Source organism: Lathyrus oleraceus, chromosome 7 (genome assembly GCF_024323335.1).
Source record: "Lathyrus oleraceus cultivar Zhongwan6 chromosome 7, CAAS_Psat_ZW6_1.0, whole genome shotgun sequence".
Lineage (NCBI taxonomy): Eukaryota > Viridiplantae > Streptophyta > Magnoliopsida > Fabales > Fabaceae > Lathyrus > Lathyrus oleraceus.
In genome coordinates this window covers 311,984,478-312,004,415 of record NC_066585.1, presented here as the reverse complement: position 1 = coordinate 312,004,415, position 19,938 = coordinate 311,984,478, and the positions used below count along the sequence as shown (strand labels likewise).

The window sequence follows — 19,938 nt, the reverse complement described above, 5'->3', positions numbered from 1 at the left end:
GGGATACCACAATCTCTTTGACTCGCTGGGGATACACGCCCCAACTCCACTTCGGGAAAACCCCCACAGATATCTGTCGACTTCACTGGGGAAATGCTCACAGATACTCTGCCAGGGGAATAGCAGCCTCCAGGCTCAACTGGGGAAACATCAATACATCACCTGCTGGAGATAACCACCTGACCCTGCTAGGGAATGCATACTACTCCGCTGGGGACAATCCATGCAATCCATAGGTAGAATCAACTCAGCTGGGGATGCAAAAATCCGTCCACTACGGGAACTCGTTCAATCCACTGGTAGGATGAACACTGCTGGAGAAATACGTCATTGAAACCCGCTCCACTCGGGGAACTGCAACCTTCTGGCCTGGCTGCTGAGGAAACAACGTTGTAACCTGTCCGGGATAACCATCCCGACTCGGCTGGAGAAGTCACAGATCTGGAATCTGCTGGGGAGCTAATCCTATAACTCTGCTTGGGGACCTAGCTGAGGAAATGAGAAAAGTTGGTACAGAACACCCGTCGACTCGTCGAACCATGGTATCCACCTCCCAATCTCGTATCAGCTTTCCACTTTTGGGGAATTTCCAGACTCGTCTGGACCTTTTCTGCTCCATCATCTTGTATCCCAAGGTCGCGCCGCGCTCGACGAGAAAGCGTATTCCTGGGAGTTATACATTCTTTTCAATTTTCCGACTTTGAAGAGTCTTCTTGGTTAATTTCAAGGGTCGTCGGACGTCTCTCGTCGTCCTCTACCGTTCTCTAACTTGCTTTGCCCCTGATCGGGCTCTGCGGGGAATTACATACTTTCCAATCTTCCGACTTTGAAGAGTCTTCTTGATTATCATCAAGGATCGTCGTACGCCTCAACGTCTCCAATCCTTTCATTCATTCGTTCCTGAGCGAACTCTCTGGGGATTTATTACAATGCTTCCACATCACAACCTGCAAGTGAATGAAAATATCTAACAGTTCCTGCAAAACAGATCGTCAAATAAAACCGTGCCCCAGGCGTGTCAAGATTTCAACACTTGAGTCACTCAACCTTCCAAATAAGATTTCAAGCCTTCAATCTTATAAGCATGCATTGGAAGGAAACCTATATGTTTTAAAATGCAAGATTCTTTATCAAAAATATCTGGACGTTTTCGCAATCAAAGCGGTAATGAAAAACAAAAACAAAATTATTTGACTGAATATGCATTTTATTGATTGGAAAAGTGTGGCTCAAATGAGCAATACAAAGGGAAGCAATTCCTGAAAAGAGGTAATTGCGGTCAAAAGGAAAAATCTATCCTAATGGCAATGTGAAACCCGTAATCTCATCGAGTTCCAACTCGGTTACACCCCATATGTCCTCAGACTCTCCTTGCTTTCTGCCTTCTGAATAAGACAATTCTGATTGATCCCCACCGGGTATTATCCATGATGCTTCAACCAAAGCGCAAACGATTATGCCGGACGCAGTTGTTCGTTTCAATCCCTCTTTTGCCTGGACCGCCCTTACGGGTTTTCAGTCCACCGGGATACCCTTTTTTGCCCAAGTCGCCTTTTCGGGTTTTCGACTTGCCGGGTGTACATCTTTTCATTTATATCCCTAATTTTTGCCCGAACCTTTCTTTCTGTTTTTTGGTTCGCCGGGATGCCCATTTTTGCCTGGACTATTTTGTTCTTTTCATCCAGCGGGTCTCTTTTTATACGAAGTATTTTTTAACCGCGTCCGCATTCACAGGGGATGGGAAATCTTCACCATCCATGGTCGTTAACAACAAGGCTCCGCCAGAGAAAACCTTCTTGACCACGAATGGACCTTCATAATTCGGTGTCCATTTGCCCCTTCGATCGTTTTGAGGAGGAAGGATCCTTTTCAGCACCATATCACCTACGTGATATACCCGAGGTCGCACCTTCTTGTCAAAAGCACGCTTCATTCGTTGCTGATACAACTGCCCATGACAGATGGCTGCAAGCCTCTTTTCCTCTATCAGGCTCAATTCTTCGTACCGGGTCCTTACCCATTCAGCCTCTTGCAATTTCACGTCCATCAGGACTCTCAAAGAAGGAATCTGAACCTCCACAGGTAATACCGCCTCCATCCCATATACCAATGAGAAAGGAGTTGCCCCAGTAGATGTGCGCACCGACGTTCGATACCCATGCAATGCGAACGGCAACATCTCATGCCAATCCTTGTAGGTTACCACCATTTTCTGCACAATCTTCTTTATATTCTTGTTGGCTGCCTCAACCGCCCCATTCATCTTCGGACGATAGGGAGAAGAATTGTGATGCTCAATCTTGAATTCCCGACACAGCTCTGCCATCATCTTATTATTCAAGTTAGAACCATTATCAGTAATGATTCTCTCGGGAACCCCGTATCGGCAAATGATGTCTCTCTTGAGAAATCTGGCCACAACCTGCTTCGTCACATTCGTATAAGAGGCTGCTTCAACCCACTTGGTGAAGTAATCAATAGCCACTAATATGAACCGATGACCATTCGAAGCTGTAGGCTCAATCTTTCCAATCATATCAATGCCCCACATAGCAAACGGCCATGGAGATGACATTAAGCTCAACGGATTTGGAGGCACGTGCACCTTGTCAGCATAAATCTGGCATTTATGACACTTCCGCACGTAATTGAAACATTGGGCCTCCATTGTCATCCAATAGTAACCTGCTCTCAGCAGCTTCTTCACCATTGCATTCCCACTGGCATGGGTACCGAACGACCCCTCATGAACCTCTTTCATCAACTGGCTTGCTTCTGCATCATCAACACATCTGAGCAAGACCCAATCAAAATTCCGCTTGTACAAAACCCCATCCTTATTCAGGTAGAATACCATGGCTAATCTCCGCAGAGTCTTTCTGTCTTTCTTTGACGCTCCCTCAGGATACTCTTGAGTCTCCAGATAGTGTTTGATATCATAATACCACGGCTTCTCATCATCAGGCGCTGTATCAACAGCAAACACATAAGCCGGTCTATCCAGACGACCCACTTCCACACTGGGGCACTGATTCCACCTCTGCACCTTAATCAAGGCTGCCAGAGTAGCCAAAGCATCTGCCAAGGGATTCTCCTCTCTGGGCACATGATGCATCTTCACCTTGGTGAAAAACGTCAACAATCTCCTCGTATAATCTCGATACGGAACCAAATGAGATTGATGCGTATACCATTTTCCGTTAACCTGATTTATCACCAGAGCTGAATCTCCATATATCACAAGGTTCTTGATTCTCAAATCAATCGCCTCTTCGATACCCAATATGCAAGCTTCGTATTCAGCTACGTTGTTGGTGCACTCAAATGTTAGCCGGGCAGCAAAAGGAATATGAGATCCTTTCGGCGTAACCAAAACAGCACCAACACCGCTTCCATTCACGTTAACGGCCCCATCAAACATCAGAATCCATTCGGATTCAGGGTCAGGCCCCTCCTCCGGGATTGGTTCCTCGCAATCTTTCGATTTGAGAAACATGATGTCCTCATCAGGGAATTCAAACTTCATCGGTTGATAATCATCAATGGGTTGCTGGGCGAGGTAATCAGACAATACACTCCCCTTGATCGCTTTCTGAGAGGTATACTGTATATCATATTCTGTCAAAATCATTTGCCACCTCGCAACCCGCCCGGTCAATGCTGGCTTCTCAAAATGTACTTGATCGGATCCATCTTGGAAATCAATAAAGTGGTATGAACCAACATGTACTGCCTTAGTCGGCGAGCAGCCCAGACCAAAGCACAACAAGTTTTCTCGAGCAGTGAATATCTTGTTTCACAGTCGGTAAACTTTTTGCTAAGGTAGTATATGGCATGCTCTTTTCGACCAGACTCGTCATGCTGCCCCAATACACACCCCATAGACCCCTCGAGGACTGTCAGGTACAGAATTAACGGTCTTCCCTCCACAGGAGGCATCAGAATCGGAGGCTCCTGCAAATATTCTTTTATCTTTTCAAATGCCGCTTGGCAATCATCATTCCACCTGACCGTTTGATCTTTTCTCAACAATTTGCATATCGGTTCACACGTGGCTGTTAAGTGAGATATGAACCGTGAAATGTAGTTCAATCTACCTAAGAAACCACGAACCTCCTTCTCTGTTCTCGGTTCAGGCATTTCTTTTATTGCTTTTACTTTTGCAGGATCAACCTCGATTCCTTTCTCACTTACAATGAACCCCAGCAGTTTACCGGACCGCACTCCGAACGTGCACTTATTCGGATTCAACCTCAGTCTGAACTGTCTCAACCGGTCAAACAACTTGGCCAAATCTACCAAATGCCCCTCTTCTGTCTGGGACTTTGCTATCATGTCATCAACATAGCATTCAATTTCATGATGAATCATATCATGAAACAAAGTCACCATGGCCCTCTGATAAGTGGCACCGGCGTTCTTGAGACCGAATGGCATTACCTTGTAACAAAAGGTGCCCCACGGTGTAATGAACGTTGTTTTCTCCATATCATCTGGCGACATTTTGATTTGATTATAGCCAGAAAAGCCATCCATGAAAGAAAACACCGAGAATTGAGCAGTATTATCTACCAACACATCAATGTGAGGTAAAGGAAAATCATCCTTCGGACTAGCTCTATTCAGATCTCGGTAGTCCACGCACATTCTCACTTTACCATCTTTCTTCGGGACTGGCACAATGTTCGCAACCCATGGCGGATAGTTAGTGACAGCAAGAAAACCAGCATCCCACTGCTTTTGCACTTCTTCCTTAATCTTCATCGCCATGTCAGGTCGAGTTCTGCGCAACTTCTGCTTCACTGGAGGACAATCTGTTCTCAACGGTAGCTTGTGCACAACAATATCGGTATCCAACCCTGGCATATCTTGATAAGACCAGGCAAAGATGTCGACATACTTTTTCAACAACACTACCAATCTGCTCTTGACACTTTCCTCCAAAGCAGCCCCGATTTTCACTTCTTTCTTAACCTCATCGGTACCCAGATTTACAACCTCAATCTGTTCTTCATGTGGCTGAATCACCTTCTCCTCTTGTTTTAACAACCTGGCTAATTCCCCTGGCAGTTCACAATCTTCTTCGTCTTCTTCTTCAGCAAGATAGATCGGATTGTCGAAGTCATACAAGGATGTAACAGGATTGTTATCAGCGAGATCCGGAGAGGAATCGCATCTGCATGAATGTTGATTCATGCACTGCTTTAGAACCGGTGTGAAAAAACAAAAAAGAGAAATGAAAACATTGCCATTTTTATTTTGTTTTTATTTTTAAACTGCGAAAATAAATGAAAAACAAGGAACACCGCTTTTGACTAAAAAACATCCTTTATTTATGATGCAAAATCTGCAAATTTATGACATGAGGAGGCCCTTACAATGAACCATTACGTGTCGGGCAACACGCATGGTTTGCATGCAAATAAGAAAGAAAACAGGAAAAATATTACTCTTCGAGGAGAGTGACCCGGATGATTTCCTCGGCCTTCCAGTTGTGGATTTCCATCCCTGGTTCGCACGGCGTTATCCACCGGTCCATGTCACAGTCGCTGTCAATATCTTCACCCATCATGCAGATGTGGTCCGGATCCAGCATTCCGGCACTCGTGAAAGTTACAGACGTACGACCCCCTCTGTTCGGCCCAGAGCCTCGGCTCGGCTTATATCCAACCCCAAACCGGTCCTTCTTCTCAGGGACCTCCATTATCCTACCCAAGCCTGGAGCTTCTCCGCTTTTGACCACCTCAGCAGCTTGCTTGTATGAAGCGATGGATGGTTTCTCTTCCTCTTGCTTGGCGAACAAAGCATTCTCCACCCTGACGGTTTCAAATGCCTGACTAGGCGTCTCCCATATTTCTCCATCCATCTCCACATACTTAAACGAAGACAGGTGGCTGACAAAGATGTCCTCCTCTCCGCAAACGGTGACGACTTGACCACCCCAAACATATTTCAGCTTCTGGTGCAAAGTCGATGTAACTGCTCCTGCAGCATGAATCCATGGGCGACCCAACAAGCAACTGTAAGCTGGCTGGATGTCCATAACATAGAAGGTTGACTTAAACACCTCCGGGCCAATCTTCACTGGCAATTCCACCTCCCCAAATACGGCCCGCTTTGACCCATCAAATGCCCGCACAATCAGATCAGTCGGGGTCAAAATCAGCCCATCACAGTTTAGCTTCGCCAGGGCTTTCTTTGGCAACACATTTAATGAGGAGCCGGTATCAACCAGCACATGCGAAAGCACGGCTCCTTTGCACTCCATTGCAATGTGTAAAGCCCGGTTATGATTCCTCCCATCTACGGTCAAATCCATATCAGTAAAGCCCAACCCATGGCTAGCATGCACGTTGGATACAACCGTCTCCAATTGATTGATTGTGATCTCCTGAGGCACATAGGCTTTCTTCAATATCTTCAATAAAGCCTCCCTATGACCCTCAGAACTTAACAGCAGTGAAAGAATCGAGATCTTAGAAGGTGTTTGCTGCAAGTGATCCACCAATTTATACTCCGACTTTTTGATGATTCTCAGAAACTCTTCAGCCTCATCATCAAATTTGTTATCCGACCCCGCAGGCGCCGGTGTCATCACAGGAGTATTACCACTATCTGCCACAGCCTTCCCCTTTGCCCTGGCTAAAGCCTCGGCCTTTTCCTTTTTATCTTTTTCTTCCTCCCCCCTCCTCAAAGCATCGGGAGCAAACAGCCTACCGCTGCGAGTGAAACCGCTGGGACCGGCATTATCCACCTTTAGCACGGTGGTTTCACTAGCAGATTGTTCTTCCAACCTCTCACCATTACAATAAACTTCTCCCCCATAATGCCATGGCACAGCATCATCTTTGTCATATGGAATCGGCCCAGGTACCGTGATGGTAACTGAAGCCTCCTCCACCAGGTTAGACAAATCCACCGGATCATAGAAAATGGTTATGGTGGAGACCTCCTCCTTCTTCCCTTCAAACTTCTCGATCACAATCTCCCCATCGTCCATCAGCCCCTGGACATGCTTCCTCAGAAGCTCACAACCATTTGCAGAAATAGTGCACTCAGCACACTCAAACCCGCAGCCCGGGTAAACCCCATTTCTTAACAACTGCCTCTTGACCTCAGCCAAAGGCGTCTTCAGCTGATCAACATCAAATAGCCCAACTCGACTTTCCTCAGAAATTGCATTCACCCCCCTTTGACCATGCGCAGGCATGGGATTGGCATTGACATTGGGAGATGGAGCAAAATTAATGGCTTTGGAATCCACCAAATCCTGAACTGTGTGCTTAAAAGCTTTACAGTTCTCAATATTATGCCCAGGCGCACCCGAGTGGAATTCACATTTCGCATTCTCATCATAACTGGCTGGCCTTTGATCAGGTCTCAAAGGTGCCAGAGTTCTGGTCTGCACAAGGCCCAAATCCATCAACTTTTTGAACAAAAAGGCATAGGTCACCGGAGGCCTATCGAATTGTCTGTCCTGCGCTCTGCCCCGGACTTGATAACCAGCCCTTTGTGGTCTCTGTTGAAAGGGTTGTTGTCTCTGTTGCTGTTGCTGTTGCGGTTGTGCTGAATGAGACTCAGCAGGAATTGTTACCGCAGCGGTATGCTGGAAGTAACGTTCCCTACCGGGTCCGCGCTGCGTGTACACTGCGCTGGTGTCTCCTTCCTTCTTTCTCTGCCCACCATTATTGCCGAATGGTTTCTTCGTACCAGAAGAAGAAGAAGACGCACCCTGAATTTTGCCCAGCTTTAACCAACTCTCTATTCTTTCTCCAGCTACCACGATATCAGAGAAGTTGGTAACAGGACACCCCACCATTCGTTCTGCAAACGGCCCCTGCAGGGTCCCCATAAACAAATCCGACATCTCCCTGTCCACCAGAGGAGGTTGCACCCTCGCAGCCAGTTCTCTCCATCGCTGAGCATACTCCTTGAATCCTTCGTTATGCTTTTGAGACATACCCTGCAGCTGGGTACGACTCGGAGCCATATCAGCATTAAATTGGTATTGCTTAAAGAAAGCATCTCCCAAATCTTGCCAGCTTTTGATATCGGACGATCTCAACTTGGTGTACCATTCCAAGGAGCCTCCAGACAGGCTGTCCTGGAAAAAGTACATCCACAGTTTTTGATCCGCGGTGTATGCCGAGATTTTGCGGACAAATGCCTGGAGATGAGTTTCCGGGCAAGAACTACCGTTGTATTTGTCAAAGGCAGGCGCTTTGAATTTCTGCGGGATCACAATCCCCTCCACCAATCCCATGTTGGACATGTTTACCACCCCAGGCGTGGCATAGCTCTCAAGCACTTTTATCTTCTCAGCCAGCAGCTGAATTTCCTTGTTCTGAGGAGGAATGTCATAAGGCACAAAAGGCTCATTTCGCATAGAGAACTGGTCAGCCTCTCTATCTTCCTCCTGATCTTCGTCAAAACCATAAAACGGAGGCACAAAGTTGTCTTTCATATTCTGACTAGGCCCAGGTTGACCAGCAGCACCAGCATTATTCACCAGACCAACTGTTGTCCTCTTTCCACCATCACGAGATCCCTGCCCCTGGTTGGAGACTCCATCCAGGTTGACCCCACTATTCTGAGCAGAAACCCGCTCGAGTTTCTCAACTTTATCTGCGAGAGCCTTCTGACCAATGGCAAAACCTTGCATTATATTGATCAGTTCGGTCATTTTATCTTTCAATTCCAGCATATCAGCACTGGGAAGCTCCATGAGTCTGGGCGTATTTCTTCTGGTGTAATATCTGTGAGGGCGTGTTGAGCGCAAAGGTACTGTTCTTCGAGCGCGAGCAATGGTTCCTGTTTACAAACAAGCACGTTAGTAATAGTCACCTGCAAAATAAAACACAAGTTATCATGATTAATGCATGTATGCAGTGTCTATCCATATGAAGGACACTTTGTCTCTCGACCCTGGCATCATCGAGACAAATAATAAGCCGGCATTAACATTCTGATTAGCAGTGTTTGATTTCATCGTGCAGATCGGAGATATGTGATTTAGCATGATTCCCCCCAACCATGTGTGTGCTTGTGTAAGTGCATACGGTAAAGCAAATAAAGCTTGACAACCAATCACTGAATAGAAACCATCACTACATAACCAAAAAGTGCACAAACACTGCCATAGTCATACATCAACCAGATAAAATCAAATACAATCCTCCAGAATAGGAAAGAAATACAGACAAGTGAATTCCGTCAACAAGCCTGACGGTAATCCAACACAAATGAAAGATCTAACTGGATGAGGGTCCCACAGATGGCCCTATCTCATCTTCCATCCTCGCGAACTCTGCGGCGAACCTGAGCTCGGTGTTCTCCTGTTGTAGTCTCCCAACTTCCTTCTGATGAATCTTCATCTGCCTGAAGTAGTAGTCTCTCTCAGCCATATAGTGATCTCTCTCTGCAATGATCTTTAGATTCTCTGACTCCTTGACTTGCAGCTTTGCCTCCCACTCAGCAATGAGACCCCTGACTCTGTCATCTCTCTGATCCCGGACAATGATCTGCCTCCTCTTTTCATCTTCAATCACCTTCGATGCTCTGAACAGCTTCTCCTTTGTGATGTCATGTTCCCTGTTGGACGATGCTAAAGCTTGGCTGATCTTCCCATAGTAGGCTGTATCCATCTCGAAGCGTTTGGCCTCCAAAGCATGTCGCTTGTCTTGATCTTCCATCTTCACTTTGATTTCCTGATTAGCTGCTTGAAAATGAGCAACACTTCTCTCCAACTCCGCTTTCTCTGCAAGTAACTGATCTCTGGCCCTCTTCATCTCAAGGAACTCCTCCATGCTGACAGAAGAACTTGGACCCTCAATCCTAGGACACACTGAGTCACCTCCAGGGAACGGTAGAAATGTAGACTCAATCCTCTTCCGCAACCAATCCTCAAATAGTGGAAAATACCGGCAGTTGACTTTGCCATAAGGAACCTTACCCCTCCTCTGGATATCTCGCCATTCGTCCAATACCTGCCTCAACTTGGTCTGGTTACCATCAATCGGGAAATAGAAGGACTCCTGAATCTCTCGCCCGAGAGGAGGACCCTCTATAGCAAACCCCATCTGTCTCCGGAGAAGCATCGGGTTGTAATTAATGCAACCCTGAACTCCCACCAAAGGCACATTAGGTAAACTCCCACAACTGCATATGAAGTCCTGACCAGCTAAACCATTATGAGTCCAAGCAATGTCATCAGCCCGCAGACCCATCAATCGGAAGGACCACTTCACACTAGGATCAATCTGAACAAAGGCACCTCGGGAAGGCAAATATCCCATGAACCACCTAAAGAGTAGCTGAGAGCAGCATCTGACCAGACCACCACGCCTCTTCTCATTCCTGTTATGCACTGAGTAGTATACATCTCCAATCAGGGTAGGAATAGGGTTTCTCTGCATAAACAACCTGATAGCATTACGGTCCACGAAATTCTTCTGGTTAGGAAACAGAACAATCCCATAAATGCTCACAGCAATCAGAGCACAAACCGTCTTCCAGTTACCCACAGCAGCATGTTCCTTGGCATTAGCCTCCAAGAAACTCAAATGAAATCCAGGTAACTTTCCCTTCTCCTTCCAACCTTCCTTGACCATTTCCGGACTCAAATAAAGAGCACGTGAAATCCCAAGGGCATCCGGCTCCGCCCTAGTGACATGGAAAGGAATCTGATCACGGATCTGAATACCCAGGATGCTGACATAATCCTCCATCAGAGGCCCCAACAGATAGTCCGGAAATACAAAGCACCTCAGCCCCGGGTCGTAGAACTGAAGAAGAGTATGAATGGCACTCCTATCACAGTCAGTGAGCCTGAACACCGTCTTCAGAATACCACCGTATGACTCTCTAAACATCCCCACATGGTCAGGAGTAATCAATGCTACCATATCCTTGAGCACACCAATCTCTGGATCGAAGAAACTGTAAGCAATGTTGTTCTTCAGGCCGGTCCTCATCTCTGAACAGAAAGTCTCTCAACCAGGATCTCGATCAAAAGTGTCCCTGCATATGGGTAAACATGAGTTAGATGCAAATAATGCAAAATGTAATGATGCTGATGAATGAATGCAATGCGTTGCCATCCTCCAAGCCATCTGATCATTTGCACTGAATCTGGGCTCTGAACTGATCATAACCATCTGAGGAATGTACAATCCCAATTCTGACCCACGGGTTCCGAAATAAACGGAAGACAGATACATCATCATCACCACCATCACCAAACCATATCCGAGTAGACACATCACCCTTATCTGAATCGGCCCGGGGAACCCGAAATAAACGGATCCCCACTGATAAAATATCTCGCCCCGGGGAATCCGAAATAAACGGATCCCCACTGATAAGTCACGGACAGCACTCCGGCGTCACGGCAATAAATGACCATAAATCCGACTTATAATCATGTCTCTGAATCACAGATCAAAAGTCACCATCTGAAGGCTATCTGAACAAACATCTGACAGAACAACCCTCCCCTCACAGGTAAGTTCTAATCAAGTCATCCTAAGGCGGATAATGGTCTCGACAATCGGGCGGAGATACTCAATGGGTTTGCCCTTTCGGGTGTGCCATTGTAGCTCCCTTAAAATCGTCTAAACCAAAGATCCGGGAATGATCGGTCACCAGAGTCAACAACTCAAATGGAGTGACTCAAACAAAGCGGAATATCCACAGAGATGAGCACTATCAAGTGAGCCTCGTCCGGCTTGTGGCACATCACGCCGCCAGGCACATGTTGACTTAACATGAAAGAGGCAACGTGAGACCACACTAGTCCTAGGTGTATACTCGGGCCTGGGTTTTAGCCCCACTCAGAACACCCACCCCACACAACAGAACCACCTGCAGAGGACAGCAACAACATGATAGTATGATGCATGCAAACATTTAATGCAAATATATACACACTGGTTAGAATAATAAATGCAATAAATAACACAAAATAAGCAACCCAAACCAATCCTAAAACGCTAGGAGAGACTCGCTTAGGGACGATGGACCAGCATAGGTCTACATCAGAATCCCCAGCAGAGTCGCCAGCAGAGTCGCCAGCTGTCGCATCCTGCGAAAAATCAACCGGCGAGACTCGAAAATAAAACACACAGAGCCGCCACTAAACGTTATTTATCCCAAGATAGGGAAAGGAAACGCTCAGAGAAACCTGGAAAGACATGGTCTCGCGACCAGGAGAATGGGTTCGGGAGTCGGTTACGCGAGGGGAAGGTATTAGCACCCCTCACGTCCGTCGTACTCGACGGGATCCACGTTCTAGAATAAAGAAAAGGTTGCTAAACATCACACACACACACGGGGAACGCAGGTGGGGTTAAGAGAAACGGGCTCGATAAGGCGTCGCACCTTATGCCTACATATCTTGTCTGGAACAAGAATCAGAGCCACTGTAGTTCGGCTTACGCACGCCAAACAACACAAAACAACACAAACATGCAAGGGTGGCAAACATGGAGCCCGACAACCACTGGATGGAATTACGTCGGCATCCGAACCAAAACACACTCAAAAGGGCAAACGTGGAGCCCGACAGCCAATCACTGGGCTTACGTCAGCATCCGAACCCAAACACACAATCAGATAACAAACAAACACACGCAAAAAAGAAAAAGGTTGCCCGGAGTGGTCTCGCACGACCACCTGCCTACATACCTCGTCTGGAACGAGGATCAGGGCGATGTAGTTCCCCTGAAAGGGACTAAATTACTAACCAGAAACCGGGGAAAGATACACAACTAGGGAGCTGAGACTCGAGCCTAATGTTGTCATGCATCGTTAACCCTAAGTTCGGTTTTCTATCCTACTTGCATAAGCAAACTAACCTAACCAGGAAAGAAGCTAGCACACAAGCATACAATCATATATCATCAAATGAGAACAGGTATCTCAAACAAACATGTCAATCAGATATCCACATAACACGCACTATAGCCAAACAAGGGGCTCAATCAATCAGGTTTGACTGCCTAAGCAATCGTCTGTACAGGCTGTGTTTGCTCTTAACCTTGCCATTACGAGGCTAAGGTGAAGCAGATGAAAGGATGAAGTGAGGATCAGACCTCACAGCTCTTATCCCTAACCAGGGAGAGCTGACAAATGAGCATGGGTCCAGAATAGGGGAACCCTTCTATACTCGATGACTCTGACACAATGTGCACTGCACAAGATCTTGGGCTTTTGATCTCAATGCTACAACCATGTAATGGGAGCAAGGAGAAGACTCACTGAATAGTGGGGGACAGGTTGCTTGTCCCTACCTTCCACCAATTGCCTTACTTGAAGGACTTTTCCTGCTTGGGCTTGAAAAATAAACATACACAAGCATTGCCTCTTAAGGAGGACTTCAGACAATTTGCCCGGCCCGGTAACAGCCGGGTCTCCAGACTACATGAAGTAAGAAGGTTATACCTCAAATGCAAGTTGCTTAAGCAAAGCAAAGCAATAGTTCACAAGGAACTGAGCAACTAAAGTACCTGGAAACAATCAAACTCAATCAGTAATCAATCAGACAAACTATACGGCAAACAATCAAACAGTTTAAACAATACAACACAAAGCAAGCTCAAGGCTTAAGCCCAAGCTCCAACACCTACAAAACAATGTTATGTTAGTGTACAAACATCCACAACATCAATCAAAATAGGATTTGGATCATTCTCCATGTACATTATGCTTTTGATCCTGAAAAACCAAGCAAATATTAGTAACTAGACCACTAGGCCAAGCCTAGGGTCCAAAAGCAAGAAAAAACTCAAAACAGCAAGGTATTCATTAACCAACATCAAATTAACATCAAACAAGAGCAAACATCATTGATCTCATGTTTACATCATCCATCAAGTTCAATTCATGCACAAAACAATCCATATTGGTTCAAATGAAGCACCAAATATACAAACAGAAGTATTGCATTCAAAGCCATGCCAAAACACATCAAAAAAATCTCAAATTAAATACACCTAAACAGGGGTCAATCAAGGTCTACCATGTCAAATTTGAGCTCAATTGGGCAAATGGAACCATGTCAATGAAAATCAACAAAAACAGACACAATTTCATGCTTCAATTCACACCATCAATGCATACATCCAATTCAAAAATTCATATCTCATTGAAAACAAAAAAGAAATGGATGAGACCAAAACAGGGAGGTCCTATCATGTGTCTATTTCATGCATATCAAATTTCATGGCCATACAATACAATATGAGGATTTCCCAATCAATCTACCAACCTATGTCACATGGACTTGCAAATTTAACCACCAGAAATGAAAAATCAAGATTAAATTGAAAATGCAATGAAAAATTCTACAAAAATTCATACAACATCCTAACATATCAACAAGTCATCATGCAAAATTTCAGCCAATTCCAACATGCATAGGTCATCCAATTAAATTCAACAAGTCGACATCAAGAGGTGTGACACAAATTGTCACACCTAAGTTCCAGAATTTGCTGCTCTCTAACCAGGTATCAAAAATTCATGAAATTTACATATAAATAATCCTAAATGAGTCAAGAACCACCACAAAAATTTTCAAGAATTTATTCTACATTATGAGCATTTCATGATCAAATTACAAACATGTATCAAAAATGGACATACAATGGAAAACCCTAGGTCAAATAAAATATTCCCTAAGCACAACTTTGACCAATAGGTCAAAAAAAACCTACACTCACCAAGGAAGCTATAGAAAAAATTTCCATATTTTTTGGATTTTTTTACTATTTTTTACGATTTTTTAAAGTGTTAGTGAATTTTTTGGAATTTAATTAAAATGAATTACTTAACTTCCAATGGCATATCTGTAATTTTCAGGCGGGAGCGGGAAACTTCCTGTTTGAAAATTCAAACAGGAATTTGGATCAAAACGCATCCTGGCTTCATCTTCCCCACGAAACATTTCCAGAAAATTAAAAAAAACGATGAACATCAAAAGTCAAAAGAAATGGACATGCATATAGTCGTTGAACTCGTCTTCTCAAGCACATTCCAAATATCCAATCTATTCGTCCTAATTGTTCCTCTATCACACGAATCAAGCAACCTAGGGTTTATATTCATACTTTCAAATCGCGATTTCTCACACTACAGGCAATCATTTTCTAAACCACAAACAGCATCAAAACCTACATTTCATGATCTTTCTAACGCCTATAATTATGAAGCATTTGGTGAGATTCGAATTTTGCTCAAACCTGGAATGGCAGTGCTCGAATCGTTGTTCTTGGAGCTCCATTTGTCAAAACAGCAACAGTAGAGGGATAGGGAAGGTGAATGCTACGCTCCGTTTCAATTTCCTCCACTCCTAGTGCGCACGGTTTGGATTTGCCATTGATGAGGTGAAATTGGACAGCCACGATACAGTGCTCTTCTTCCTCCAATCTCCCAAAACAGTCCTAGAGGATGATGATGTGAGTCCAATGCAACAAAAATCGTGAGATTTGGTTGAAGAATGAGGAAGAAACTTGAAATTGAAGCTTTGTGTTCTTGAGAGAATTTTGAGAATTTGGAGAGTTTCTAGATCCAACTTTGGGAAATGCAACTTTCTGTTATGATTAGCAAATGATTTGGAATATATATGTTGGCTTAATCCTCCACTAATCATGTAATTAGCATTTGGCATAATTAAGTGAAATGGTAATTTTTGCAAATGAGGGCAAATTGGTCAATACACAATGACAGCACATGTCAGCTCACAATTGGTTCCAACATGTCCAAAACACCATATGTGAAGTGTAGAAACAATTCCCATTGCAATTGGTTGCTTAAATCTCATTTTCACTATGTGTATGTAAAGTATCCATTTTTAACCATTTCATTTTTCATGCCAAAACTCAAACCATGTGCATTAACCATGAAATGAATATTCAAACACACTTAAAATGCCATTCCTGAGGTGTTGGAAAAAGTCCCATTCAAAAATTCCCAATATTTTGACATTTGGACAATTTTGCCCCTGGTCCAATTCAGCTGTCCAGTTGAAAAGTGACTTTTTGCCTTGGCCATTTTTGAACAAATCCAATGATGCACCCTCAAAGTACATGTCAAATGGAGTTTGTGCATATAAAGAACTTGCAATTTGGACAAACCATGTGGAAGTTATGGCCTCCTGATTACGGTCTTTTCTGAAATTCACTGAGCCATATCTTGCAAACCGTACATTGGATTTTCAAGTTCTTGGACTTTTTGGAAAGGTGAGAACAAGATCTACATCTGTCATGTTGAACAATTTTTCATTTGAAGCTTCCTTGGACTTCTGTTTTTGAGGTCAAAACTTTCCACTTTTGGAAACTTCTATTACAAGTCAGTTGCTATTTTTGGCAGTTTTTGTCCTGACTTGATTTTCTTCATTCTTAAGCTTTGGGATGTCATACAACACTTGTTCCAACATGAATGAAGTGTGTCTAACTCATTTCCACCTCCAAATCCACCAGATCATGTACAGTTGACCACAGTTGACTTTTCATCTGATAGATGAATTTGGCAATGCATTGATCAATCTGAGCCCCAATCTTCAACTGAAATGGCTCAAGGGTGAAACCCTAGCCTCAATAAGCACAATATAATCACAAAATGAACCTCATCTCCATCTCAAACCCCATCTCCTGATCCAGCCCTGCTTGGCCCAATACAACTGATTAGGGTTGACCAGTGGTCAAAACCCTAATCTCAAGGAATCTTCTTCAATCTTCTGTTGACATCCAATCATGATGATGATGATGCATCAATTCAAACAAGATGAAGACCAATACCCTTGGAGATCATAAAACCCTAATTCACAGCCCAATCCTCAGATGGCCCATGATCAGTCAACAAAACCTAGGCTTGCACCTTTGAACTTCCTCATCTTCTGATTAAGACTTGGGAAGATGGCTTGCACTATGTAACCATATGTTATGCAATATGAAATGCCTAATGCCCTAAAAATGATATGCAAATATGTTAATGCTAGTCCCAAGAGAGGAGGGCAAATTTTGAGGTGTTACAGTGTGATCTTGGACAATTGGACTTAGAATTTAGACAACATTCCTATGCAAAAGGACTTGGCCAATGCCAACTTTCATGTAACCAAGTGCTTGCAATTTGAAACTTCATATACATCATTGCAGATCCATCTTAGTTCATCTGCAACATGATCATTGTGAAGCTGTTATTTTGAACCTGTTACTTATGGAATTCATCTGCTACATAGGCCAATTTGAAGAAGATTATGGAGTAGCTAAAGCTTGGATGTGGATATCTTTATTTGATGCCTTGCTCTTCAAGTTAATATTGTATGCATTATTTGTTGCTTGACTCAAATGTCCAAGGGAACTTGGGTTTCTATATGGCATTCTTGCCTATTGGATTGCAGCCCATTTGGTCAGATCTTTTCAACTCTTAACTTTTAAATTTATGCTTAGGATTAGTCTCTTCATCTCCTCCCCATCTCTTTAATTTCAAAAGTCTCTCACTCCTTTTAAAAAACTTCTTTGTTTGAATTTGTTTTTTCTAAACTTTGACCCTTTGCAAATTAGAAGTTTTGGCCTTATGCCATTGCATTTTCAAACTTCTTTTCTTAAATCAAACTTGTAAATAAACTTAACTATATTTGACTTAAAATTTTCAAAAGTAAAAAAGAACTAACTCATTCAAACCATTTTCTAGGCCCTAATGCCTTTCAAACTTTATTTTTGATTAAAAGAAATGCATCCACTTTGAAATTTGTATCACGAACTACGAGGTTTTGATCCCACATTTTTATGTTGGTACGTAGGCACAAGTCCGAAGGTCTTGTCAAACACAAAAATATAATTAATGAATTCTTTTCTCATCCCACCATTCTATTTGTTTGTAAACATCACTTTGTACAAAATACATATGCACACAAGAAAGGACTCCCTAGGAGTACCTAGAACACTTTGGGTCATAACACCTTCCCTCTTTGTAACCAACCCCCTTACCTGTAATCTCTGGCATTTTATTAGTTTTGATTTGAAAACTTCTTATTTTTTGGGTTTTGTTCGTACTTTTCCCTTTTCCCTTGGAAACAATAAAAGCGCGGTGACAACTCTTGTTATTTGATGTCTTGCTTATCCATAGCTTGACGATCATGAAGTTACCGCTACACATAGACCGTGTCATCCTTGTCCAGTTCAATATTAGGCCCTTAGAAATTTATCCTGTTATGCAGGATGGACAAATTCCATCCAGGTCACTCATGTCCTTCAGTATGCTTCGTGGAGTACCCATAAACTCTCTTTATGGTCATCCAGTTACGGACAACATTTGATCAACAATAAAGCACTCAACTTTACATCTAGGGTCCATAGTGGTTTCAGGTCGAAGGGTGGTATACACCACTATCACCATGATAATAACTTATGACACTTTGCATAACATTTTATGTAGTATTCTTATAGCGGGTCAATCCAGTATAAATATTACTCCTAATATTCATACTTATGTTTAAGACTTGATAACTCCTTATCCATGATCCATGAGATGTGATCATCGGTCTATATAAATAGTCGTAATGCTTTAATGTTATCCCACTTCACAACAAAGCTCGACTACAAGTACTTTAAGAATAATGTCCTTATGTTTAATGGGATCTCATGATTAAATCATATTTGATACATTAAATGGACTAGCTATTCTAGGGACTTTATTAAACAAACATAATGAAGAAAAAACCTTTTATTATTAATAAATAATTCGATACAAGTACCAAAAGCATTGGCCTTTAGGGCTTACACCAACAATCTCCCACTAGCACTAGAGCCAATCAGGCATACCCATAATACCCATAGATCTAGTATGACCATCATACTTCTGCTGCGCAAGAGGCTTTGTCAATGGGTCAACAATATTGTCAAGTGTAAGTACTCTGCATATTTTCACATCTCCTCTATCTATTATCTCTCGAATGAGATGATAACGCCTTAGTATGTGTTTGGATAGTTGGTGAGATCTAGACTCCTTAGCTTGTGCGATAGCACCATTGTTATCACAATAGAGATCAATGGGATCCACAATGCTAGGAACTATGCCAAGTTCACTAATGAACTTTTTGATCCAAACAACTTCCTTTGCTGCACTTGAGGCAACAATATACACGGCCTCGGTTATAGAATCACCAACTGTATCTTGCTTTGAACTTTTCCAGCTCACAGCGCCACTGTTTAAGTAGAACACATAACCAAATTGTGATCTAAAGTCATCCTTATCTGTCTGGAAGCTAGCATCGGTGTATCCAATTACAACAAGCTCTTCCTGACCTCCATATATCAAGAATGAGTCCTTAGTCCTTCTCAAATACTTAAGGATATTCTTGACAGCTACCTAATGAGCATCATCGGGATCAAATTGATAACTACTCGTTGCACTTAAAGCATAAGAGACATCTGGTCGAGTACTTAACATGGCATACATGATATATCCTATTGCAGAGGCATATGGAATCTTATTCATGCGATCCCTTTCTTCCTTAGTTGAAGGGAATTGTGTTTTTGAGAGACACATGCTTGTTGCATAGGTATGAATCCTTTCTTGGAACCATGCATATTAAAGCGTCTCAACACTTTATCTATGTATGTACTCTGAATTAGGCCAAACAATTTTTGTGATCTATCTCTATAGATATCGATTCCTAATATATAGGCTGCTTCACATAGGTCCTTCATAGAAAAGAATTTCCCCGACCAAGTCTTTACTTGTTGCAGGGTAGGGACATCATATCCAATGAGTAATATGTCGTCTACATATAATACCAGGATGACAATCATGCTCCCTCTAACCTTGTTGTAGATACAAGGCTCATCTTCATTCTTGATGAATCCATATTGTTTTACTCTTTCATCAAAATGAAGATTCCAACTTCTGGAAGCTTGCTTCAATCCATAGATTGATCTT

The 19,938-nt window shown here is 43.2% G+C and overlaps 1 protein-coding gene across 1 annotated transcript; it reads right to left on the bottom strand.

The window, feature by feature from the left end:
- Nucleotides 1-9,181: 9,181 nt before the first annotated feature.
- Nucleotides 9,182-13,607, bottom strand: LOC127105171 (uncharacterized). Its single transcript, XM_051042326.1, has 2 exons — nucleotides 13,441-13,607; nucleotides 9,182-11,019 (listed from the first exon to the last, which is right to left on the bottom strand). The coding sequence occupies exon 2, from the start codon at nucleotides 10,971-10,973 to the stop codon at nucleotides 9,252-9,254; it is 1,722 nt and encodes a 573-aa protein (XP_050898283.1). The 5' UTR covers nucleotides 10,974-11,019; nucleotides 13,441-13,607; the 3' UTR covers nucleotides 9,182-9,251.
- Between the last annotated feature and the right edge of the window lie 6,331 nt (nucleotides 13,608-19,938).

Excerpts from the sequence above, each read along its gene's own strand:
- LOC127105171 (XM_051042326.1), bottom strand. The coding sequence starts at position 10,973 with ATGAGGACCGGCCTGAAGAACAACATTGCTTACAGTTTCTTCGATCCA.